This window comes from Salmo salar, unplaced genomic scaffold (genome assembly GCF_905237065.1).
Source record: "Salmo salar unplaced genomic scaffold, Ssal_v3.1, whole genome shotgun sequence".
Classification (NCBI taxonomy): domain Eukaryota; kingdom Metazoa; phylum Chordata; class Actinopteri; order Salmoniformes; family Salmonidae; genus Salmo; species Salmo salar.
The window spans coordinates 49,693-77,080 of NW_025547989.1; the positions used below are offsets into that span (position 1 = coordinate 49,693).

The 27,388-nt window shown below is 42.6% G+C and overlaps 1 protein-coding gene across 6 annotated transcripts in view; it reads right to left on the reverse strand.

The window, feature by feature from the left end:
• Window positions 1-3,292: 3,292 nt before the first annotated feature.
• LOC123732553 (Fc receptor-like protein 5) overlaps window positions 3,293-27,388 on the reverse strand; it is a 61,223-nt gene continuing 37,127 nt past the window's right edge. For 3 of the 6 annotated variants that reach the window (XM_045711791.1, XM_045711796.1, XM_045711792.1), the window contains 4 exons: window positions 10,175-10,450; window positions 7,781-7,915; window positions 5,004-5,036; window positions 3,293-3,922 (listed from right to left, as the gene is read on the reverse strand). In XM_045711791.1, coding sequence (XP_045567747.1) covers window positions 3,900-3,922; window positions 5,004-5,036; window positions 7,781-7,915; window positions 10,175-10,450 — 467 coding nt within the window. In that variant the 3' untranslated portion in view covers window positions 3,293-3,899. The remainder of the gene's footprint in view (window positions 3,923-5,003; window positions 5,037-7,780; window positions 7,916-10,174; window positions 10,451-27,388) is intronic. The other 3 variants (XM_045711795.1, XM_045711794.1, XM_045711793.1) reach the window with 3 other exon arrangements.

Genomic DNA, 27,388 nt, shown 5'->3' on the forward strand with positions numbered 1-27,388 from the left:
TTAACAAACCATCTCCCTTTTTCCCACCATTTTTATACGACTCCAGCTCCCCCTCTTCTTCCCTCCCTCTCTTAGACCTCTCTTTTCCCTCCTCATCTTCTCCGTTTTCCACGTTCACGTCTCCTTATGTTAATACTGCTGCTCCATCCCTGACACACATCTTGGACTTGCTTTCTCTAGGGACTCCATTTTCCCCTTCCAGAGTTCTGCTTATGCCACCAAATTGACGGTTTGAAACCCCAAAATGTAAAATCCATGCGGAATAGTGAAACTAACTTAATCCATCCTAATTAAAATAGTACACTGCCAAAACTCCCACTTCTTCCTTCTTGTAGTTTTCCATATCTCCCTTTTCAGGCTCTAGGACCTGACAGGGTGGTCCGGCTCTAGGGCCTGAGAGGGTGGTCCGGCTCTAGGGCCTGAGAGGGTTGTCCGGCTCTAGGGCCTGAGAGGGTTGTCCGGCTCTAGGGCTTGAGAGGGTGGTATGGCTCTGGGACCTGAGAGGGTGGTACGGCTCTGGGACCTGAGAGGGTGGTACGGCTCTAGGACCTGAGAGGGTGGTACGGCTCTGGGACCTGAGAGGGTGGTACAGCTCTAGGGCCTGAGAGGGTGGTACGGCTTGTGCAAATATTCCATGTAACTCCATGGGCTCTTCTGATGCACCATTCAACCCCTCTACCCTTTTCCCAGCTGCTGAAATGCTCTGGACAGCCCTGGCTTTGGCCACCTCATTCTGTTTCCCCCTTGTGGGGCGTTAGGAAGACGTGGCTTCATGGTTCCCTCCACAATTACAACATGTCACATGTTCATCACTTTTATAACACATAATATGGTCCTTTCCACAACTTGGACATCTCGGCTTCTCCCTTCTGCAAACACTTGATACATGACCAAAAGCTATACAGTGATCCCACTGCATTGGTCTTGGGATAAATGCTCTGCCTCTGTAGTTAATATACCCCAACTGCACTGGAGAGACTCCATATCAAAAAACAAAAGAACTGATAAACTCTTCACTTTTTCCTCATTCACCATGCGATTCATCCGACGTGCATCAATCACTCCAGGAATATTTTTAATCTCTTCAACATCGACTTCCCACTAGACTCCAGATATTACCCCCTTGAGAGGTTCCCTTTTCCTAAGAAACACGACACTTCAAACGTATCAAACTGGTGAGACGCAACACACATTTCTTCTGTTCCTCAGAAGCACAAAACATTTAAATGAGACAGCCTCCAGTGATCCTCACTCTACCCAGAACTCTCTCCACCAGTTTGAATACCTCAAATGGATTCCTCCAGGTTGGTAATTGGTTCAGCTGCTCCTCATTTAAAACCGTACTCCTACAAGATACAAAGTAACATTCTCTTCTCTGTCTTCTCTACTTTGCTCCTTTTTCCTTTCTTTTGGACTCCACTTCTCCTTGATTCTACCACCATTAGATTCAGAACTCATCATCCGCTTCCGCCATCTTTTTCACCTGCGTGAATCTTCCCTCTTCTCCAGCCCAGACGGAGACAAATGTTTTGACCTACAACGCAACAATGATATGTGCATTCCGCCACCTACTGTACAGCTGGGTAATAAGGATTTAAAAATTAATCCATACAAACTATCAGTAACGAAATGTTAAATCATCTTTTCTGTTTTAATCAGGTACCTACACAGGCTCAGAAGGATCATGTGATGGAGGGACAGTCCTTGCAGTACTTCTGCCATTAAGTTTTGGAGGCCCAAAAACGTCTCGGCTTCAGATATAATGATGTCCAGATTCTCTGAGTTCTTGGACACTTGTCATGTGCAATTAATCACTGTGGATATAAATACTACAAACTCCACCATCACAATAAGTGTATCCAGATCACTTGATTGAAGTATAGCATTGGCAACTAGTTGTGGTTCATTGTAACAAAACAAAACGGATGGCATTGTGATAGACTACATCCAGTTTGCTGAGTAGAGTGTTGGAGGCTATTTTGTAGACATATCTGAAATCAAGGATCGGTAGGATAGTCTGATATGGACATTAACTTTGTGTCAAATGTCCTAAAACACATAGGAGCACAAATGTGAATCGTGAAATAAACATGACAACAGTGGCGACCCGTCATTCTGGGCAGGTGGGTTGAACACTACCTGTTTACCTATATACACACACTACAATTCATAAGTTTTAGAAAATGTACTCATTCAAGGGGTTTTCTTTATTTTTACTATTTTCTACATTGTAGAATAATAGTGAAGACATCAAAAGTATGAAATAACACATATGGAATCATGTGGTAACCAAATAAGTGTTAAACAAATCGAAACATGTTAAATTTGAGATTGTTCAAATAGCCACCCTTTACCTTGATGACAGCTTTGCACACTTTTGGCATTCTCTAATCTAGCTTCATGAAGTAGTCACCTGGAATGCATTTCAATTAACAGGTCTGCCTTGTTAAAAGTTAATGTGGCATTTCTTACTTTCTTAATGTGTTTGAGCCAATCAGTTGTGTTGTGAACCTGGAATGGATCATTTAGAAGATACTCAAGGCCCTGGGGGCTGTAGGGGAAACCTGGAATGGAGTATTTAGAAGATACTCAAGGCCCTGGGGGCTGTAGGGGGAACCTGGAATGGAGCATTTAGAAGATACTCAAGGCCCTGGGGGCTGTAGGGGAAACCTGGAATGGAGCATTTAGAAGATACTCAAGGCCCTGGGGGCTGTAGGGGAAACCTGGAATGGAGCATTTAGAAGATACTCAAGGCCCTGGGGGCTGTAGGGGAAACCTGGAATGGAGCATTTAGAAGATACTCAAGGCCCTGGGGGCTGTAGGGGAAACCTGGAATGGAGTATTTAGAAGATACTCAAGGCCCTGGGGGCTGTAGGGGAAACCTGGAATGGAGTATTTAGAAGATACTCAAGGCCCTGGGGGCTGTAGGGGAAACCTGGAATGGAGCATTTAGAAGATACTCAAGGCCCTGGGGGCTGTAGGGGAAACCTGGAATGGAGCATTTAGAAGATACTCAAGGCCCTGGGGGCTGTAGGGGAAACCTGGAATGGAGCATTTAGAAGATACTCAAGGCCCTGGGGGCTGTAGGGGAAACCTGGAATGGAACATTTAGAAGATACTCAAGGCCCTGGGGGCTGTAGGGGAAACCTGGAATGGAACAATTAGAAGATACTCAAGGCCCTGGGGGCTGTAGGGGAAACCTGGAATGGATCATGTAGAAGATACTCAAGGCCCTGGGGGCTGTAGGGGAAACCTGGAATGTTATAGGGGAAACTGGCAACATGATTGAGGAAAATCATTTATTTCATTCTATATGCTACAAAGACAAAAGCAATATCTTACCAGGAAGATTAACAGTAAAATTATGGTTTTGCACAAAACCAGAATAAAACAAAAGGACTACATTAGTTTCATGTTTAAATCAAATAATGATGAACAACTATAGAGACCAAAATGGGAAAATAAAGTAAATAATGATAGTAATTGAATTCTCCTCTCCTGTATGTTTTCTATTTCTGTAACATATAACGGTTTAACATTATACTGAACCTGTAACAATAATGCCTGAACCACAACACCTATCAGTTTATCTGTATAGACATGAAAAGTGAAGGCATTTACAATGTATCAACCATAATGCTATACAGTATATGACCAGTATATGACTGATGTTAAAGGACAGCTGCTGAATGAATAATACAACACACATTATATTAAAACACATTCCAATCAGAATAATACATGTATCAGTTAATAGATCACATTTGATCAAATGCCACTATTGTTCCAGCAGGTGGAGCTACAATGTAACAACATACAGCATTGTGACTCACAGTTCTATATTAGAATTCCATGAGTTCCATTCTGATGGTTGTTATGGTGATCAGGTGATCTCAGCCTCACTCTTCTTCAACATGATCACCTGTTCAACACAGAAGTAGTTCATCAGTGTGGCCATGTATTTACTTATCCAATACAGAACCACTTAGAAATGGAAATCATATCAGATGATTTACTAGTCAATACTGTGCTAAGAATCCTATCAAATTATTTCCAATGAGGTTCGTGCTCATGTCCAGCTCTCCAATATCAATACCTGGGCTAATTACTCCTTATCAATACCCAGGATTTGTATTTATTTCACCTTATTTAACCAGGTAGGCCTGTTGAGAACAAGTTCTCATTTACAACTGCGACCTGGCCAAGATAAAGCAAAGCAGTGTGACAAAAACAACAGAGATACACATGGGATTAACAAACGTACAGTCAATAACACAATAGAAAAATCTATGTACAGTGTGTGCAAATGTAGAAGAGTAGGGAGGTAAGGCAATAAATAGGCCACAGATGCAAAATAATTACAATTTAGTATTAACACTGGAGTGAGATGTGCAAGAAGAGATATTGGGGTGCAAAAAAAATTATAATATGGGGATGAGGTAGTTGGGTGGGCTATTTACAGACGGGCTATTTACAGATGGTCTGTGTACAGATGGGCTGTGTACAGGTGCAGATACAGGCAAGCTGCTCTGACAGATGATGCTTAAAGTTAGTTAAGGATACCAGGGCTATTTACTCTTTATCAATACCCGGGTTATTTTCTCCTTATGAATACCTGGGATATTTACTCCTAAAATGCATGAATTCATATCAGTTACATTATTGTGTTAGTTGTGTCACACCAGCCTTCTCTTTGGCTCCCCCTCCCCCTCCCCCTCCCCTCCGTCGCCTGCCTTTTAGCTGCTGCCGAACCTGCTGCTGGCAAACGCCCTTCACTCATCAACTCCGGACTTGTCTCGTCATCATTACACACACATGGTTCCAATCCCAACTCTATCACTGTAAATATACTCCCTCTGTCATTTGCCTTTGTTGACCCTAATTGACTCTAATCCATCCTACTTTCTACTACTACTACTAAGAGGTAACATAATATTGTACACACTGTGTTCAGAATACCATATTGTGCCCTTGCAGCTGTTGTGTTGTGAAGTAGAACTCACCTAATTGGTCTTGGTGGGTCTTCCTGGTTCCCCCTAAACAGACAGTTATCAACACTTTACAACATGGTTCAATCAGAGATACAGTTATCAACACTTTACAACATGGTTCAATCAGAGATACAGTTATCAACACTTTACAACATGGTTCAATCAGAGATACAGTTATCAACACTTTACAACATGGTTCAATCAGAGATACAGTTATCAACACTTTAAACATGACTCAGTCAGAGCTACAGTTATAAACACTTTAAAATTGACTCAGTCAGAGCTACAGTTATCAATAACAATAATAATAATAGCGAGGCTATATACAGGGGGTACCGGTACGGAGTCAATGTGTGGGGGCACCGGTTAGTCAAGGTAATTGAGGTATTATGTACATGTAGGTAGAGTTAAAGTGACTATGCATCGACAAACAGAGTAGCAGCAGTGTAAAAGAGGGGTCTGGGTAGCCCTTTGATTAGCTGTTCAGGAGTATTATGGCTTGAATCTTACAGTGAAATTCTTACTTACGAGCCCCTAACCAGCAGTACAGCCCCAAGCCATAAGGCTCCTGAACATCTAGTCAAATGGCTACCCAGACTATTTGCATTGCCCCCTCCCTCTCCACACCACTGCCACTCTCTGTTGTCATCTATGCATAGTCACTTTAATTAACTCTACCAACATGTACATATTACCTCAACTAACCGGTGCCCCCGCACATTGACTCTGTACCCCATCTATATATTGTTATTCTTTACCGCTGCTCTTTAATTACTTGTTACTTTTATCTCTTATACTTATCCATATTTTTTTTTACTATAAGAAAAATTGGATTACCTTTGCTGTTCTTCGTCAGAATGCACTCCCAGGACTTCTTCTTCAATAACAAATGTTGGTTTGGTTCAAAATAATCCATAGTTATATCCAAATAGCGGCGTTTTGTTGTGCGTTCAAGACACTATCCGAAGGGTAATGAAGGGTGACGCGCCCGGCGCGTTTCGTGACAAAAAAATTCAAAATATTCCATTACCGTAATTCGAAGCATGTCAAACGCTGTTTAAAATCAATTTTTATGCGATTTTTCTTGCAAAAAAAGCGATAATATTCCGTCCGGGAGTCGTTGTTTTCGTTCAAAGACAGAGAAAGTAAAATGGACTCTTCTCGTGCACGCGCCGCCAGTCTCATTGTTCTCAGATCGACCACTATCCAAATGCGCTACTGTTTTTCAGCCATGGCCTGCAAAGACATCATTCAACGTTCTGGCGCCTTCTGAGAGCCTATGGGAGCATTAGAAAATGTCACGTTATGCCAGAGATCCCCTGTTTTGGATAGAGATGATCAAGAAGGCCAAGAAATAGTCAGAGAGGGCGCTTCCTGTTTGGAATCTTCTCAGGTTTTGGCCTGCCAAATGAGTTCTGTTATACTCACAGACACCATTCAAACAGTTTTAGAAACTTTGGAGTGTTTTCTATCCAAAGCTAATAATTATATGCATATTCTAGTTTCTGGGCAGGAGTAATACTCAGATTACATCGGGTACGTTTTTTATCCGGCCGTGAAAATACTGCCCCCTATCCATAACAAGTTAACCTGCGAGTGTCGAGCAATCCATACAGCTTCTTCACATTGAATCTCCCCATGTTCCTGTTTTGGGATTGTGATGGCTCCAGAGGCATAACCCTGTTATAGACTGGACCACCGGTTCTATTCTGGGCTGGAGCCCATTCCCATTCATTCCTTTCTGCCACTCACATTGCATTAAGGCGGAGCAGCCTGCCCCGGAACGTCCTGCTCTGATAAAGCCTTGTTTTTCTCCCGCGGAGTACCAGGACCTCCTGGAGGTTTTCAGCTAGGCACCACCTCCCTTCCTCTGCATCATCCCTACGATTGTGCTTTTGACCTCCTCCCGGGCACCACACTGCATAGTGGGTGGCTATATTCCCTGTCTGGCCCTGAGACCAAGGAGAAGTACATTGAGGACTCTCTGGCTGCTGGGAGCATTCGTCCTTCTGCCTTCCCTGCCGGCACAGGCTTCTTCTTTGTGGAAAAGAAGGACAAGACCTGCGTCCATGTATAGACTATCGGGACCTCAATAACATTTAAGAATCATTACCCTTTACCACTCCTCTCCTAGGGTTTCAATCCTCTCCAACCATCTTTTCCAAGTTGGACCTTTGGAACGCCTAGTTCGGATACGCGAAGGAGACGAGTGGAAGACAGCCTTCAACACAGCTAGTGGACACTATGAGTACCTGGTCCTGCCGTTTGGACTCCAACGCTCCCGCAGTGTTCCAGGTCCTGGTCAATGACATGTTGTATTGTTTTGTATTTGAATAACGCGCCACAGGATTCAACTGGCTGTTGAGTAGGTGGGACGCAAGCGTCCCACCTAGCCCATAGAGGTTAAGGACATTACATCAAAGTTGGATCAGCCTGTAGTGTGGTTTTCCACTTTCATTTTGAGTGTGACTCCAAATCCAGACCTCCATGGGTTGATAAATTGGATTTCCATTGATTATTTTTGTGTGATTTTGTTGTCAGCATATTCAACTATGTAAAGAAAAAAGTATTTAATAAGATTATTTCATTAATTCAGATCTAGGATGTGTTATTTTAGTGTTCCCTTTATTTTTTTGAGCAGTGTATTTTGGATTTTTGTGAATATTTTTAATTAAAGACCAAGATGATTAACAGCGAAATAAAAATGTTGCACCGCTTTGCTCATATTTAACAAGGGTGCCAATATTAGTGGAGGGATGAGGTGATCCTGTATAAACTCAAGTTCTCACCTTGAGCCCTGCTCCTGCAGTATTTCACCAGCAGTATGATGGTCACCAGCAGGTAGGGAGACCCCACCAGTAGACTACACAGCAGCCTGGGTAGAGACATGGACAACACTGGGACTGCTGGAGATGGAATGGGAGCTGGAACAGCAGTTGGAGAAAGAAAACAATTTAAAACAACACTAGAGATGGTGCTGGGTAGAGACATGGGCAACACTGGAGACATGGACAACACTGGAGATGGTGCTGGGTAGAGACATGGACAACACTGGAGACATGGACAACACTGGAGATGGTGCTGGGTAGAGACATGGACAACACTGGAGACATGGACAACACTGGAGATGGTGCTGGGTAGAGACATGGACAACACTGGAGATGGTGCTGGAGGGAGACATGGACAACACTGGAGATGGTGCTGGGTAGAAACATGGACAACACTGGAGATGGTGCTGGGTAGAGACATGGACAACACTGGAGATGGTGATGGGAAGAGACATGGACAACACTGGAGATGGTGCTGGGTAGAGACATGGACAACACTGGAGATGGTGCTGGGTAGAGACATGGACAACACTGGAGATGGTGCTGGAGGGAGACATGGACAACACTGGAGATGGTGCTGGAGAGAGACATGGACAACACTGGAGATGGTGCTGGAGGGAGACATGGACAACACTGGAGATGGTGCTGGAGGGAGACATGGACAACACTGGAGATGGTGCTGGGTAGAGACATGGACAACACTGGAGATGGTGCTGGAGAGAGACATGGACAACACTGGAGATGGTGCTGGGTAGAGACATGGACAACACTGGAGATGGTGCTGGGTAGAGACATGGACAACACTGGAGATGGTGCTGGAGGGAGACATGGACAACACTGGAGATGGTGCTGGAGAGAGACATGGACAACACTGGAGATGGTGCTGGAGGGAGACATGGACAACACTGGAGATGGTGCTGGAGGGAGACATGGACAACACTGGAGATGGTGCTGGAGGGAGACATGGACAACACTGGAGATGGTGCTGGAGAGAGACATGGACAACACTGGAGATGGTGCTGGAGGGAGACATGGACAACACTGGAGATGGTGCTGGAGGGAGACATGGACAACACTGGAGATGGTGCTGGAGGGAGACATGGACAACACTGGAGATTCTGTTTCATGTTCTTCTGTTCATTATGTAAATGTTCAGTATATTTTCATGGTTACAGTGTCAGACATGTTACTACCACATCAGTACATATTGAAGCATTAAGGCCAGAGCAGGTGTGGTATATGGCTGGTATACCACGGCATATTGAAGCATTAAGGCCAGAGGAGGTGTGGTATATGGCTGGTATACCACGGCATATTGAAGCATTAAGGCCAGAGGAGGTGTGGTATATGGCTGGTATACCACGGCATATTGAAGCATTAAGGCCAGAGGAGGTGTGGTATATGGCTGGTATACCACGGCTAAGGGCTGTTCTTAGACGCAATACCGAGTGCCTGGACCCAGCCCTTAGCCGTGGTATATTGGCCATATACCACAAACCCCGGAGGTGCCTTATTGCTATTATAAACTGGTTACCAACATAAATAGAGCAGTAAAAATAAATGTTTTGTCATACCCGTATTATACGGTCTGATATACCACGGGTTCCAGCCAATCAGCATTCAGGGCTGGAACCCTCCAGTTTATAATGTAGGTTTTAGCACCTCTTAACAGTCTAAAGAAGGACCAGAAAATCAGAAGGGCAGGTCTCTCCAGGATCACAGCACCAGCTGTATATAATATATAAACATCATATATAAACGGGTCTCTCCAGGATCACAGCTCCAGCTGTATATAATATATAAACATCATATATAAACGGGTCTCTCCAGGATCACAGCACCAGCTGTATATAATATGTAATCATCATATATAAACAGGTCTCTCCAGGATCACAGCTCCAGCTGTATATAATATATAAACATCATATATAAACAGGTCTCTCCAGGATCACAGCTCCAGCTGTATATAATATATAAACATCATATATAAACAGGTCTCTCCAGGATCACAGCTCCAGCTGTATATAATGTATAAACATCATATATAAACGGGTCTCTCCAGGATCACAGCACCAGCTGTATATAATATGTAATCATCATATATAAACAGGTCTCTCCAGGATCACAGCTCCAGCTGTATATAATATATAAACATCATATATAAACAGGTCTCTCCAGGATCACAGCTCCAGCTGTATATAATATGTAATCATCATATATAAACAGGTCTCTCCAGGATCACAGCTCCAGCTGTATATAATATGTAATCATCATATATAAACATAACATCAGCTATATGAAACCAGATGAACCACTAAACACTATAATGTTAGTAGATGGTGTTTGTGGACATACCATGTACTGTGATGTTGACAGCATTGCTGTGTTCTCCAGAACCAGACTCACACCAGTACACTCCACTGTCTGATGGTTTTAGTGACACATTGCATGAAGACCCTTGTTGTTTTCCCCAGTCAGTATTACACTCTGAAAGGATTCCTCTCTCTGAGTTCCTCACCACTCTCCATCCAGTAGAGTTCCCCTGAACCTCACAGCTCAGAGAGACAGACTCATATTCAAAGAACTGATATCTGTCAGGACTGACACTCAGAGAGGCTGGAAGAGAGAGATCTGAAGAGAGAGAAGAGAGAAAAGAGAGAGAGAGAAAAGAGAGAGAGAGAGAGAGTTCATGAGCTCATGGGCTCCTGAATTCTTCTTTCAAAAAATATAATTGTAGATTTTTTTCCAGAAGGACTATTACAGAATACTACCCTCTACATCAAAACCTTCAAATCAAAATTCCATACCAAGAACCTTGATTTTGTCAAAATTACCTGACTGGATTCTTACTACCAAGGACTATCAAGAAGAAACATCTAACAAACCAAAACCTGCATAAACCTGGAAATACAATCCAACACAAAACTGATTGAATATTGTTCAGTCTGAAGATACTTCTGAAGCCAAAAAGTAAAAGACAATAATCTCTTGGTCATTTTAATAAATAAGGCCACTAAGCTACCAAGCTGCTAGGTAAGGGAAAACCCCCCTAATTTGGACAAAATAACATGGGAACATATTGGCATAGCACGAAACATACACACGATTGTAAATACCACCGAAAGTGGTCCATCTCCGTGCAAATCATATGGCAATTTTCGGATGGCAATTGCCAGTTGTAACACCCCAAATTTCCTTTAGATGGCGAGCGCGCTCCACCGTGGATTTTCATACAGCAAATGATACCCAAGTCTACACTCAGATTATGATAAAAATATTTTTTTTTGGAAAACTTATCACCTCTTAAAAAAGTGGTTTCTGGACCGTTTTTCGATTTTTTTTCGATTGTTATGTCAATTACACATGTATAAGAGCTGTATGAACATGCTTTTGACGTTTTTTATTGACGTAGTTTTTTGGGTTGTTTTTGCTTGTGCACAAGGCATATGTTTTGTGCATTTTGAATATGATTTCATAGGGAAGTAGTGACATTTTGTTTTTCATTTCTTTTGCAAAATGACATGTCCAATGCTTTTTTTTGTCAATTATGAAAGTATTGAATGTGCCAAATCACAGCAAATATCCAATAGATGGCTAGAGCTCTCCGCAGTGAATTTTCATATTGCAAATGTAACACAATTCAAGACCCAAGAGTCAAATTTTGAAAAAATGACATATTTTTTGAAAACTTTTCAACCCCTTAAAAAGTGGTTTCTGGACCGTTTTTCGAAATTTTTTCGATTGTTATGTCAATTACACATGTATAAGAGCTGTATGAACATGCTTTTGACGTTTTTTATTGAGGCATATGTTTTGTGCATTTTGAATATGATTTCATAGGAAAAAAGTGAAGAAAAAAAAAATCTTTTTTTTTGCAAAATGACATGTCCAATGCTTTTTTTTGTCAATTATGAAAGTATTGAATGTGCCAAATCACAGCAAACATCCAATAGATGGCTAGAGCTCTTCGCAGTGAATTTTCATATTGCAAATGTAACACAATTCAAGTCCCAAGAGTCAAATTGATGACATATTTTTCAAAAAAATGACATATTTTTTGAAAACTTTTCAACCCCTTAAAAAGTGGTTTCTGGACCGTTTTTTGATTTTTTTTTGATTGTTATGTCAATTACACATGTATAAGAGCTGTATGGACATACTTTTGACATATTTTATTGACAATGTTTTGGGTTGTTTTTGCTTGTGCATAAGGCATATGTTTTGTGCATTTGAAATATGATTTCATAGGAAGTTAAAAGTGACATAGTTGCTTGTGCATAAGGCATATGTTTTGTGCATTTGGAATATGATTTCATAGGAAGTCAAAAGTGACATCTTTTTTCTTTTTTTTGCCAAATGCCATTAGAAATGTGCAAATGAAATGTCCAATTCTTTTTTGTCAATTATACATGTATGAAAGTAAATCACCGTGCACTATCGACTTGAGCTCTAGAACAGGTTTCTAAAATTTCGGAGCTCTAGGTCTGACGGTTCTTGAATCGTTTGAACGAAAGTAACTATTAAAGGCGGTATAAGCCTCTAAGCCCCACACTATGTCCCTATGGCCAAATTGTGTGTGTGTTTTTTTTGTTGCAAAAAGAATAGACACACGTTGTCTTTAGGGTAGGCATATAAGGAATCCTGAATATGAAGTCTCTACCTTAAGAATTGACTGAATGACAGATGGTTGAGTTGCGTGATTTTCACTATGTGCAGGTTATATGACAATAGCTCTAGGCTGTTTTTAACCACTTCTGGTTGTCACAGGAAGCTCTTGCTCCACACACGTTGTCTTTGGGGTACCCATAAACAGAATCCTGAATATGAAGTCTCTACCTTAAAACCTGTTAGGGCTAGGGGGCAGTATTGACACGGCTGGATAAAAAAACATACCCGATTTAATCTGGTTACCACTCCTACCCAGTAACTAGAATATGCATATACTTATTATATATGGATAGAAAACACCCTAAATTTTCTAAAACTGTTTGAATGGTGTCTGTGAGTATAACAGAACTCATTTGGCAGGCAAAACCCTGAGACATTTTCTGACAGGAAGTGGATACCTGATGTGTTGTATTACCTTTAAACCTATCCCATTGAAAAACACAGGGGCTGAGGAATATTTTGGCACTTCCTATTGCTTCCACTAGATGTCACCAGCCTTTACAAAGTGTTTTGAGTCTTCTGGAGGGAGATCTGACCGAACAAGAGCCATGGAACGATGATGGCCCATTAGACACCTGGCGCGGAGTTCATGTTGGGTACCCTCGTTCCAATACGTTATAAAAGAGTATGCATTCGTCCACCTTGAATATTATTCATGTTCTGGTTAAAAAAGGCCCTAATGATTTATGCTATACAACGTTTGACATGTTTGAACGAACGTAAATATATTTTTTTCCCCTCGTTCATGACGAGAAGTCCGGCTGGCTTAGATCATGTGCTAACAAGACGGAGATTTTTGGACATAAATGATGAGCTTTTTTGAACAAAACTACATTCGTTATGGACCTGTGATACCTGGAAGTGACATCTGATGAAGAGAATCAAAGGTAATGGATTATTTACATAGTATTTTCGATTTTAGATCTCCCCAACATGACGTCTAGTCTGTATCGCAACGCGTATTTTTCTGGGCGCAGTGCTCAGATTTTTGCAAAGTGTGATTTCCCAGTAAGGTTATTTTTAAATCTGGCAAGTTGATTGCGTTCAAGAGATGTAAATCTATAATTCTTTAAATGACAATATAATATTTTACCAATGTTTTCTAATTTTAATTATTTAATTTGTGGTGTTGAATTGACTGCCGGTTATTGGAGGGAAACGATTTCCTCAACATCAATGCCATAGTAAAACGCTGTTTTTGGATATAAATATGAACTTGATAGAACTAAAAATGCATGCATTGTCTAACATAATGTCCTAGGAGTGTCATCTGATGGAGATTGTAAAAGGTTAGTGCATCATTTTAGCTGGTTTTATGGTTTTGGTGACCCTGTCTTTGAATTGACAAAACATTACACACAACTCTTGTAAATGTACGTCCTAACATACTCTAAATTTATGCTTTCGCCGTAAAACCTTTTTGAAATCGTAAAACGTGGTTAGATTAAGGAGATGTTTATCTTTCAAAGGGTGTAAAATAGTTGTATGTTTGAAAAATTTGAATTTTGACATTTATTTGGATTCAAATTTGCCGCTCTTGAAATGCACCTGCTGTTGATGGAGTGCACCACGGGTGGGACGCTAGCGTCCCACCTAGCCCATAGAGGTTAAGAATTGACTGAATGACAGATGGTTGAGTTGCGTGATTTTCACTATGTGCAGGTTATATGACAATAGCTCTAGGGTGATTTTAACAACTTCCGGTTGCTCCAGGAACCTTAGAATCGACACAGGTAGACCTCACAGTAGCCTGATGGATTGTTATAGAAGACAGGTTCATAAGGCATTCATAACCCACATAGACTTCAGGTTGAATTTAGCAGAATAGTCAATGTATTCCTATGGGGAGAGAAGTCATTGCACACTTTTTGATCTAAACACCTTCTTTTCACTGTGAAGGGTTAATGCCACAGGGTCAAGGTTAGGCTTGCACAGATCGGGAGGACCTCAGGAACGCTCCCGAGGTTGAATTGTGCTTCTAACTCTAACGGTTCTCTCACTGTCACCCAAAAGCACTTGACATATTGGTGCAGGCATCATTTTGGGCCTAGTTTTCTCAGGGTCGCTGCGCTCAGACCGAACGAGCTACGGTCAAGCTGGGCATCTCGTTGAACTCGTCTCAGCCTAGAGATAATGGTAATGCCATTGCAGGCGCTTTGTGTCTTTAAGCACCACACTGTGTCACTCCGTCCTTGCTGTGTGTGTGTGTGTGAGAGAGCTTTTCTTTGACATCTGATAGGTTAAATGACTGATTTACAGTTCATGAGGGTTGCCTAGTCACACATATGAAGTTGTGGAAAGATCTGACCTTTTTAACCCTTCAAAACAGCCCCTATGACACCATTTTAAGGCACTTCTGGTTGACACAGGAAGCTGAACGTTAGGCTCTTATAGAATATTGAGTTTTAAGTCTTTATGTTAAGAACTGACTTATTTACAGAGGGTTGAACAAGTGTGTGTTGTTTCAGAAAATCACAGAAAATCACAGAAATCTCGCAGAGCTCCGAAACCCGCCTTAACGGACTCATCTGAACACGCTGCAACTGGATATGTAACTTTTTTGAAAAAAAACCCTCCTATTGTTGAATATCACCAATGTGTCATTGTACAATTTCTCTGAAATGAACATTGGTAAATGCATGGTTCCTTTTCTCCTGACACCGTAGGATCATGTCGTTTGATGTGAAGTGGTCAAATCAGCACTCTATTTTCCTGTTTGACTTTCAATCCCAGAAAAATAGCCTTAACTCGAAAAGCGTCGAGGCCTCGACTCCATCCTGTTCGTGGCCAACTGCCCATTATGCCAAACCCTGACCGAGTTTCGTCTCCGAATTCTTTACCGTTTAGGAAAAAAAAGCCGCGTTGTGATTGGTGATATATGTTACATTTGCAATATGATTCCGTTCGCCCTCCCGTGGAATAATCCGGGACTGCAAAGAAATGACAAAAATTTTGAACATTTTATTAAACGGAAACGGAAGGTCCGAGAGACTCCGTTCGATGACTTCCTGGAAGATCCGGCCCCTGTGAGCGGCCGACGCCGTCCGCGGATTTTTCGGACATAGTCGGACGTCTAGTAAGGGAGCGTACATTGGCAATATGTGCTTTCTCACTAACCACACAGCTGGCGCACGAGAGTTCCTTCATGTATGACAGAACAGACCTGGCTGCAACTTCAATTAGCACTGAGGTGTGAAGTGAGATGAGTGACAACTCTTGAGCCCAATAATGGCAGCAGAGTTTCACAGCCCCCCCCCCACCCCCACCCAAATAACACTGTACGGAAACAGTACAAAAAGAAGCTCCTCAAGGACAATCCTCAGAACATTTTTGCTGACTGCTACAAAGAGGGGAACAAAAGCAACTTAACCTGTTTGGGATAGGGGGCAGTATTTTCACGGCCGGATAAAAAACGTACCTGATTCAATCTGTTTATTACTCCTGCTCAGAAACTAGAATATACATATAATTAGTAGATTTGGATAGAAAACACCCTAAAGTTTCTAAAACTGTTTGAATGGTGTCTGTGAGTATAACAGAACTCATATGGCAGGCAAAAACCTGAGAAGATTCTATATGGGAAGTGCCCTGTCTGACCATTTCTTGGCCTTCTGTAGCCTCTTTATCGAAAATACAGGATCTCTGCTGTAACGTGACATTTTCTAAGGCTTTCATTGGCTCTAGGAAGGCGCCAGAACGTGGAATGATAACTCTGCAGTCTCTGGGCAAAAAACAGTAGGGGTTTTGGTGAGTGGTACTTCTGAGAACAATGACACTGGTGCACGCGTGCATGTGATGACTCCATTTTCTTCTTTCAGTGTTTGAACGGATACAACGTCTCCCGGTTGGAATATTATCGCTATTTTACGAGAAAAATCGCATAAAAATGTATTTTAAACAGCGTTTGACATGCTTCGAAGTACGGTAATGGAATATTTTGAATTTTTTTGTCACGAAACGCGTCACCCTTCGGATAGTGTCTTGTACGCACGAACAAAACGGAGCTATTTGGATATAACTATGGATTATTTGGAACCAAAACAACATTGGTTGCTGAAGTAGAAGTCTTGGGAGTGCATTCTGACGAAGAACAGCAAAGGTAATCCAATTTTTCTTATAGTAAATTTGAGTTTGGTTAGTGAATATTGCTCAGAATATTGCGAAACGTGCTTTCGCCGAAAAGCTATTTTAAAATCTGACATAGCGATTGCATAAAGGAGTTCTGCATCTATAATTCTTTAAATAATTGTTATTTATTTTGTCAACGTTTTTAATTAGTAATTTAGTAAATTCACCGGAAGTTTTGGGTGGGAATGCATGTTCTGAACATCACATGCCAATGTAAAAAGCTGTTTTTGGATATAAATATGAACTTGATTGAACAAAACATGCATGTATTGTATAACATAATGTCCTAGGAGTGTCATCTGATGAAGATCATCAAAGGCTAGTGCTTCATTTAGCTGTGTTTTGGGTTTTTGTGACATATATGCTTGCTTGGAAAATGGCTGTGTGATTATTTGTGTCTATGTACTCTCCTAACATAATCTAATGTTTTGCTTTCGCTGTAAAGCATTTTTGAAATCGGACAATGTGGTTGGATTAACGAGAAGTTTATCTTTAAAATGGTGTAAAATAGTTGATTGTTTGAGAAAATTGAATTGTGGTATTTTAGTTGTTTTTGTATTTCACGCCATGCGATCCCATTGGCTGTTGGCTAGGGGTTCCGCTAGCGGAATGCCTAGATGTCAGAAGTTAACCAGACCACCCCCTGGCATGGCACAGTGCTATAAGAGCACGCTACCCCCATGTCAAGAGAGAGGGTATTGGCCCAGGTTGGAAACTCAGAATATTAGACATTGAGGAAATTGAAACAACCTCTGTCAACATGTACAAATCTGGGACAGTAATGGTGCAGGACATCCTCATGCAGTTACAGCAGAACTTTTACGGGATCAAAGAGAGAACACAGCAGGAAAATATCTCTCTCTGTGACGACTCCCCCATCCCGAGTCCGTCTGATCACACCTCTTCAAACTGTCCTGCAGACAAGGATAGTCACCCCCCCCAGCACTGAACACACCCAGGTCCCACAACCGCACTGTTCCTCCATCATTGAGAGGGATATATTCACAGAGCTGGAGAGAGACATGGTGGAGCTCAGAGAGTTAGTCCACACAATACAGACAGAACAAACCCACAAAACAGACCATCACAACAACACCCCCCATTAAGACCCGGAGGGCAGAAGGTGGAGATGGAGGGCTGTCTGAGAGAGCTGGCTGCTTTACAGACTGAGGGGAGAGAACTTAAAGAGGAGGGAGAGGAACACATGGCACAGCTAACAGCAGTGGAGGAGGAGAGAGAGGAACACATGGGACAGCTAACAGCAGTGAAGGAGGAGGAAGGGGAACACATGGAACAGCTAACAGCAGTGAAGGAGGAGGGAGAGGAACACATGGGACAGCTAACAGCAGTGAAGGAGGAGAGAGAGGAACACATGGCAGAGCTAACAGCAGTGAAGGAGGAGAGAGAGGAACACATGGGACAGCTAACAACAGTGAAGGAGGAGGAGAGAGGAACACATGGAACAGCTAACAGCAGTGGAGGAGGAGGGAGAGGAACACATGGCACAGCTAACAGCAGTGGAGGAGGAGAGGAACATGGAACAGCTAACAGCAGTGGGGGGGGGTGTTGAGGAACACATGGCACAGCTAACAGCAGTGGAGGAGGATGGAGAGGAACACATGGCACAGCTAACAGCAGTGGAGGAGGAGGAGAGGAACATGGCACAGCTAACAGCAGTGGAGGAGGAGGAGAGGAACATGGAACAGCTAACAGCAGTGGAGGAGGAGAGAGAGGAACACATGGCACAGCAAATCAAATCAAATTTTGTTGGTCACATACACATGGTTAGCAGATGTTAATGTGAGTGTAGCGAAATGCTTGTGCTTCTAGTTCTGACCATGCAGTAATATCTAACAAGTAATCTAAGAATTTCACAACTACCTTATACACACAAGTGTAAAGGAATGAATAAGAATATGTACATATAAATATATGGATGAGCGATGGCCGTGTGGCATAGGCAAGATGCAGTAGATGGTATAGAGTACAATATATACAGTCATGGCCAAAAGTTTTGAGAATGACACAAATATTAATTTCCACAAAGTTTGCTGCTTCAGTGTCTTTAGATATTTTTGTCAGATGTTAGTATGGAATATAATTACAAGCATTTCATAAGTGTCAAATACTTTTATTGACAATTACATGAAGTTGATGCAGTCAATATTTATAGTGTTTTTCAAGACCTTTGCAATCCGCCATGGCATGCTGTCAATTAACTTCTGGGCCACATCCTGACTGATGGTAGCCCATTCTTGCATAATCAATGCTTGGAGTTTGTCAGAATGTGTGGGTTTTTGTTTGTCCACCCGCCTCTTGAGGATTGACCACAAGTTCTCAATGGGATTAAGGTCTGGGGAGTTTCCTGGCCATGGACCCAAAATATCGATGTATTGTTCCCCGAGCCACTTAGTTATCACTTTTGCCTTATGGCAAGGTGCTCCATCATGCAGGAAAAGCCATTGTTCTTCACCAAACTGTTCCTGGATGGTGGGGAGAAGTTGCTCTCGGAGGATGTGTTGGTGCCATTTTTTATTCATGGCTGTGTTCTTAACCTCTCTAGGGTCGGCGGGACGAAATCGTCCCACCTACGTAACAGCCAGTGGAATCCTGTGGCGCGTTATTCAAATACCTTAGAAATGCTATTACTTCAATTTCTCAAACATATGACTATTTTACACCATTTTAAAGACAAGACTCTCGTTAATCTAACCACACTGTCCGATTTCAAAAAGGCTTTACAACGAAAGCAAAACATTAGATTATGTCAGCAGAGTACCCAGCCAGAAATAATCAGACACCCATTTTTCAAGCTAGCATATAATGTCACATAAACCCAAACCACAGCTAAATGCAGCACTAACCTTTGATCTTCATCAGATGACACACCTAGGACATTACGTTATACAATACATGCATATTTTGTTCAATCAAGTTCATATTTATATCAAAAAACAGCTTTTTAGAAATTAGCATGTGACGTTCAGAACTAGCATACCCCCCGCAAACTTCCGGTGAATTTACTAAACATTTACTAAATTACTCACGATAAACGTTCACAAAAAGCATAACAATTATTTTAAGAATTATAGATACAGAACTCCTCTATGCACTTGATATGTCCGATTTTAAAATAGCTTTTCGGTGAAAGCACATTTTGCAATATTCTGAGTAGATAGCCCGGCATCACAGGGCTAGCTATTTAGACAACCAGCAAGTTTAGCACTCAACAAAGTCAGATTTACTATAAGAAAAATGTTATTACCTTTGGTGTTCTTCATCAGAATGCACTCCCAGGACTTCTACTTCAATAACAAATGTTGGTTTGGCCCAAATAATCCATAGTTATATCCAAACAGCGGCGTTTTGTTTGTGCGTTCAAGACACTATCCGAAAGGGTAATGAAGGGTTACGCGCACGACGCATTTCGTGACAAAAAATGTATAAATATTCCATTACCGTACTTCGAAGCATGTCAACCGCTGTTTAAAATCAACCCTAAAGTTTCTAAAACTGTTTGAATGGTGTCTGTGAGTATAACAGAACTCATATGGCAGGCAAAAACCTGAGAAGATTCCAAGTAGGAAGTGGCCTGTCTGCGATTTTGTACTTCTCCTTTTGCTTGTCTACCGAAACTAAAGTATCCGTGGGGTTATGTTGCACTTTCTAAGGCTTCCATTGGCTCTCTAAAGCTGCCAGAAAGCGGATTGAGGCGTCTTCTGTCTCTGGGAAAAGTATAGTAACTCTCTTTGTGAGTGGTCTGCCTGGTGACAAAGGGAATGGAAATGCACGTTCACGAGACCTCGCCATTTTTTATTTTCCTCTTTGAATGAATACAGTATTGTCCGGTTGGAATATTATCACTATTTTACGAGAAAAATACCATAAAAATTTATTTTAAATAGCGTTTGACATGCTTCTAAGTACGGTAATGGAACATTTTTACATTTTTTGGTCTCGAAATGCGCTCGCGCGTTACCCTTTGGATAGTGACCTGAACGCACGAACAAAAGGTATTTGCACATAACTATGGATTATTTGGAACAAAAACAACATTTGTTGTTGAAGTAGCAGTCCTGGGAGTGCATTCTGACGAAGAACAGCAAAGGTAATCCAGTTTTAATACTAATTCTGAGTTTAGGTGGCCCGAAGTTGGCGGGTGTCTGAATAGCTAGCCGTGATGGCTAAGCTATGTACTCAGAATATTACAAAATGTGCTATTTTAAAATCTGACACCGCGATTGCATAAAGGAGTTCTGTATCTATAATTCTTAAATTAATTATTATTTCTTTTGTCAACGTTCATCATGAGTAATTTTGTAAATTCACCGGACGTTTTCAGTGGGAATACAATTTCTGAACATCACACGCCAATGTAAAAAGCTTTTTTTTTATATAAATATGAACTTGAATGAACAAAACATGCATGTATTGTATAACATAATGTCCTAGGAGTGTCATCTGATGAAGATCATCAAAGGTTAGTGCTGCATTTAGCTGTGTTTTGTTTTTTTGTGACATATATGCTTGCTTGAAAAATGGCTGTGTGGTTGTTTCTGGCTATATACTCTCCTAACATAATCTAATGTTTTGCTTTCGCTGTAAAGCCTTTTTGAAATCGGACAATGTGGTTAGATTAAAGATCTGCCGCTAGCGGAACGCCTTGCCAATATCCAATGATAGGTCGTGGCGCGAATTACAAACTCCTCAATAATCCAAAAACGTCCATTTTTCAAACATATGACTATTTTACACCATTTTAAAGACAAGACTCTCCTTTATCTAAACACATTGTTGCCAGTGCGCAGCTACAGCCTGGTGCGGTTGGTGAAAGCTCCTCACAGGTGTCATGCTAGAGCCAGCATTGAGCCAGGACCGGTGATGCAAGTTGCAAGCATCAGACCGCCGGTGAAGGTTCATGGCCCAGTGTATCCTGTTCCTACTCCTCGTACTCTTCCTCCAGTGCGTCAGCCCAGTCCAGTACGTCCTGGTCCTGCTCTCTGCACTAGCCCTGTGGTGCGTGTTACTAGTCTGGCGCCTCCAAAGCCAGCCCCACGCATCAGGCCTCCAGTACGTCTGCCTAGTCCGGTATGTCCTGTTCCTGCTCCTCGCACTAGCCCTGTGGTGCGTGTTACTGTTCTGGCGCCTCCAAAGCCAGCCCCACGCATCAGGCCTCCAGTGCACCTGCCCAGCCCAGTACGTCCTGTTCCTGCTCCTCGCACTAGCCCTCTGATGCGGGTTACTGTTCTGGCACCTCCTAAGCCAGCCCCATGCATCAGGCCTCCAGTACGCAGTCCCAGTCCAGAGCTTCCGGTGACAGTTCCTCGTCCAGAGCTTCCGTCGACAGTTCCCCGTCCAGAGCTTCCGGCGACAGTTCCCCGTCCAGAGCTTCCGGCGACAGTTCCCCGTCCAGTGCTTCAGGCGACGGCCTACAGTCCGAAACCGACAGAGACGGCCTACAGTCCGGAACCGACAGAGACGGCCTACAGTCCGGAACCGACAGAGACGCTCCTCAGCCCGGAGTCTCCAGCGACGCTCCTCAGCCCGGAGTCTCCAGCAACGCTCCTCAGCCAGGAGGGTCCAGCGACGCTCCCCAGCCTAGAGTCTACGGAACGGGAGCTACGCCCAGAGCCAGAGCCACCTCCGTAGTGGGAGGATTGGGAGGAGGGGGGGGGTGTAGCACAGGGTCCGTTGTTGGCGTTGCCAATCCTCCCTTCCCTCCCTTTAAGTTTGGGGTTATTTTTGTGGGGTTTTTGTTTTTGAGGTGCATTCGGGGTCTGCACCTTTGGTGGGGGGGGGGGTACTGTCATGTCCTGACCAGTAAAAGGGGTTATTTGTTATTGTAGTTTGGTCAGGGCGTGGCAGGGGGTGTTTGTTTTGTGTGGTTCGGTGTTTTTGGTTCATGTTCTATATTTTCTATTTCTATGTGTATATCTAGTTTTCTATTTCTATGTTGGGTTTTTGGCAATGACCTCCAATTAGAGACAGCTGGTTGTTGTTGTCTCTAATTGGAGGCCATATTTAGTGGGGTTTGTTTTCACTTGTTTTTTGTGGGTGGTTATTTCTAGTATAGTGTGTGCACCTTACTGGACTGTTTTTGTCGTTTGTTTATTTTGATTAAGTGTTTTCTTTAATAAAATAAGAAGATGAGCACTTTACCCGCTGCGCCTTGGTCCTATCCTTACGACGTCCATGACAGCGACATTTGGTTTTGCTAGAACTACTAAATTACCTTAGCTCGTGAGTCAATTTGAGTAAGCTAGCGTGGTAGAGCTTGCTAGCTTATGCTCTACAAAGGTGAACACTACCTTAGCCACGTGACGTTGCCAGGTAGTTGAGGTATGATTTTTTATTTTTTTTAACCATAGTCGGAAGCCAACTTGATTGTAGCGGACTATTTCTTTGTTATAAATCTCACATGTGTTTCTTTTAAAAATTGAATAAAATTTACATTTAATAATTTGTAGATTTTTTGGGGGGTAGGTCTGAGATCAAACTGGGTAGGCCAAGACCCAGGCCTACCCGTGGCTACGCCGCTGCCCTGAACTCTCGTGTATTTTCTGCACTATGCAATGATATGGGCAGTGACCTTGTAACGCTTTTACAACATACAGAAGTGCGCTGGTTATCAAGGGGCAAAGTATTGACAAGTTTTTTTTAATTGAGAGACGAGCTTAAAGTTTTCATTACTGACCATAATTTTCACTTGTCTGACCGCTTGCATGAGGACGGGTTTCTCACACGACTGCCCAATCTGGGTAATGTTTTTTCCTTCTCATGAACCTTTTTATTTTATTTATTTTATTTTATTTATTATTTCACCTTTATTTAACCAGGTAGGCTAGTTGAGAACAAGTTCTCATTTACAACTGTGACCTGTGGTGAGTTATTCAAAATTTTTGATGAACAAATAAAGTTTTATATGTAAGATGGCTAAATAAAGAGCAACATTTTTGATTATTATTATTTGTGCCCTGGTCCTATAAGAGCTCTTTGTCACTTCCCACAAGCCAGGTTGTGACAAAAACTCCCACTCATTCTTATGTTTAAAAAATGTATCATATAGTGTGTGTGTGTGGCAGGCTTAAAATGATGGCAAAAAAAAACATTTGATCCTGGTGCTAGAGGGGGAATGCAGCTGGAGGTTGAATGTTTAAAGGGGTATGGGACTATACAAGTTAGGGAACCATTGCCCTAGAGCACACAAAAAACTATACATACCTCGGCCTAAACATCAGCGCCAAAGGTGACTTCCACAAAGCTGTGAACGATCTGAGAGACAAAGCGAGAAGGGCCTTCTATGCCATCAAAAGGAACATCAAATTTGACATACCAATTAGGATCTAGCAAAAAAATACTATAGAACCCATTGCCCTTTATGGTTGTGAGGTCTGGGGTCCGCTCACCAACCAACAATTCACAAAATGGGACAAACACCAAAATGAGACTCTGCATGCAGAATTCTGCAAAAATATCCTCCGTGTACAACGTAAAACACCAAATAATGCACGCAGAGCAGAATTAGACCGATACCCGGCAATTATCAAAATCCAGAAAAGAGCCGTTAAATTCTACAACCACCTAAAAGGAAGCGATTCCCAAACCTTCCATAACAAAGCCATCACCTACAGAGAGATGAACCTGGAGAAAACAAACAGACCCCAGACAGCAACAAAATTAGACCAAATCACACTGGAAATAACAAACAAAAAAAACAGAGCAAATTAGAATGCTATTTTGCCCTAAACAGAGAGTACACAGAAATATATATATATATATATATAAATACAAAATATTTGACCACTGTGACTGACCCGAACTTAACCCTTGTGTTAAATAAAAATTATACAAGGAATTCTTTTTCAACCTCACACTCATTGCCCTTGGCTCATTTTCTGTGAAGACTTAAAATAACACATTCAATGAAATGAATTTAATCTGTGCACCCCCCTACACATTAATATTACATATGTGGTGTTCAGGTCCACTGGACCCCCTACACATTTATATTACATATGTGGTGTTCAGGTTCAGAATGTAATAAAAGTGTTGACAAGTGTAAGTGAAAACAAGTAAAATTAAACAAAAAGGTTTGCTGTCTGTGTTCCTGCCTGTCTCCCACTTTTCTCCCACTCTTTACCCTTTGTAATGTGTGAAACTACACAATGTGCACAATGTTATTACAGTACATTATTTCGATACATTGTAAAAACGTTCTTATTTTCCCACGCTTCCACACTGCACACTGCCAGGTGCAAATTTGGGGAGGGACACAACAAATAAATAGCTTTACCACAATCATTCAGTACGGCAAAAATTATCTCTGCTCAGAGGGCCTTACAAATCATTTTTGCAGAGAGACATAACCGAGACACCAGACCAGCTCGGCTGCAGAGAGACAAGCTAGCTACAATTAGGTCAGTGTGGGACAAGTGGGAAAAAGACCACCTTTACTCCACACACAGGCAACATTCGGACTGAGCTAAAGGGTCTTTCAAGGAGCGGGACTCTAACCCGGAAGCTTATAAGAAATTCCACTATGCCCTCCGACGAACCATCAAACAGGCAAAGTGTCAATACAGGAATAAGATTGAATCGTACTCTGACGCTCGTTGGATGTGGCAGGGCTTGCAAAATATTACAGACTACAAAGGGAAGCACAGCCGAGAGCTGCCCAGTGACACGAGCCTACCAGACGAGCGAAATAACTTCTATGCTCGCTTCGAGGCAAGTAACACTGAAACATGCATGAGAGCATCAGCTGTTCCGGACGACTGTGTGATCACGCTCTCCGCAGCCGATGTGAGTAAGACCTTTAAAAAGGTCAACATACACAAGGTTGCTGGGCAAGACGGATTACCAGGATGTGTACTGCGAGCATGCGCTGACCAACTGGCAAGTGTCTTCACTGACATTTTCAACTCTCCCTGTCTGAGTCTGTACTACCAACATGTTTCAAGCAGACCACCATAGTCCCTGTGCCCAAGAACACTAAGGTAACCTACCTAAATGACTACTGACCCGTAGCACTCACGTCTGTAGCCGTAAAATGCTTTGAAAGGTTGGTAATGGCTCACATCAACACCATTATCCCAGAAACCCTACACCCACTCCAATTTGCAAACAGCACCAACAGATCCACAGATGATGCAATCTCTATTGCACTCAACACTGCCCTTTCCCACCTGGACAAAAGGAACACCTATGTGAGAATGCCATTCATTGACTACAGCTCAGTTTTCAACACCATAGTGTCCTCAAAGCTCATCACTAAGCTAAGGACCATGGGTCTAAACACCTCCCTCTGCAACTGGATCCTGGACTTCCTGACGGGCCGCCCCAAGTGGTAAGGGTAGGTAATAACACATCCGCCACACTGATCCTCAACACAGGGGCCCCTCAGGGGTGCGTGCTCAGTCCCCTCCTGTACTCCCTTATCATACATAGCTGCACGGCCAGGCACGACTCCAACACCATCATTAAGTTTGCCAAATACATAACAGTGGTAGGCCTGACCATGTGGTGCAAGGACAACAACCTCTCCCTCAACGTGATCAAGACAAAGGAGATGATTGTGTACTACAGGAAAAGGAGGACCAGGCACGCCCCCATTCTCATCGACTGGGCTGTAGTGGAGCAGGTTGAGAGCTTCAAGTTCGTTGGTGTCCACATCACCAACAAACTAACATGGTCCAAGCACACCAAGACAGTCGTGAAGAGGGCACGACAAAACCTATTCCCCTCAGGAGACTGAAAAGGGCATGGGTCCTCAGATCCTCAAAAGGTTTTACAGCTGCACCATCAATGGGTTGCATCATTGCCTGGTATGGCAACTGCTCAGCCTCTGACCACAAGGCACTGCAGAGGGTAATGCATACCACCCAGTACATCACCGGGGCCAAGCTTAGTGCCATCCAGGACTTCTATACCAGGTGGTGTTAGAGGAAGGCCCTAAAATTGTCAAAGACTCCAGCCACCCTAGTCATAGACTGTTCTCTCTGCTACCACATGGCAAGCGGTAACCGAGCGCACGGCAAGCGGTACAGGAATGCCAAGTCTTGGTCCAAGAGGCTTCTTAACATCTTCTACCCCCAACCCATGAGACTCCTGAACATCTAGTCAAATGGCTACCAGACTACTTAAAACAGCATTGTTGGTTAAGGGCTTGTCAGTAAGCATTTCACTGTAAGGTCTACATGTTGTATTCGGCGCATGAGACAACAGAATTTGTGACACAGAGACTCTGTGGCATCACATGCCATATTTTTTTTACTTCGCACAAGCTGGGACAGGAGCTCATCAAGAAGAAGCTGACGATGGTAGGAACAGTAGGAAAAAAAAAGCCAGAGCTCCCACCTCAGCTGTTGAATACACAGAACAGGTCTAGCAATTCCTCTAAGTTTGTGTTCACGGCTGATACGTCTCTAGTGTCCTACGTGCCAAAGAAAGGCAAAAAATGTGGTACTCATGAGTACGCTGCATAGGGATGGGAAAATCTGTGGCCAGGAACATCGAAAAGCAGAAATCACAATGGATTACAATGCCTCAAAAGGAAGGGTGGAACATTTAGACAAGCTGGTGACTGGCTACAGCTGCAGAAGAAGAACCCTATGCTGGCCACTTGTGATATTCAACATCTTGGACATCGCATTGGTAAGACCTCAAATCCAGAGGAGGCAACATATCCCAAGGACCCCAACTTCTGCAGCCATCGTGAGGAGGATTCAGGAGGAGGATGCTGGTGCCTTTGACTATGTACAGACTTCACACTGC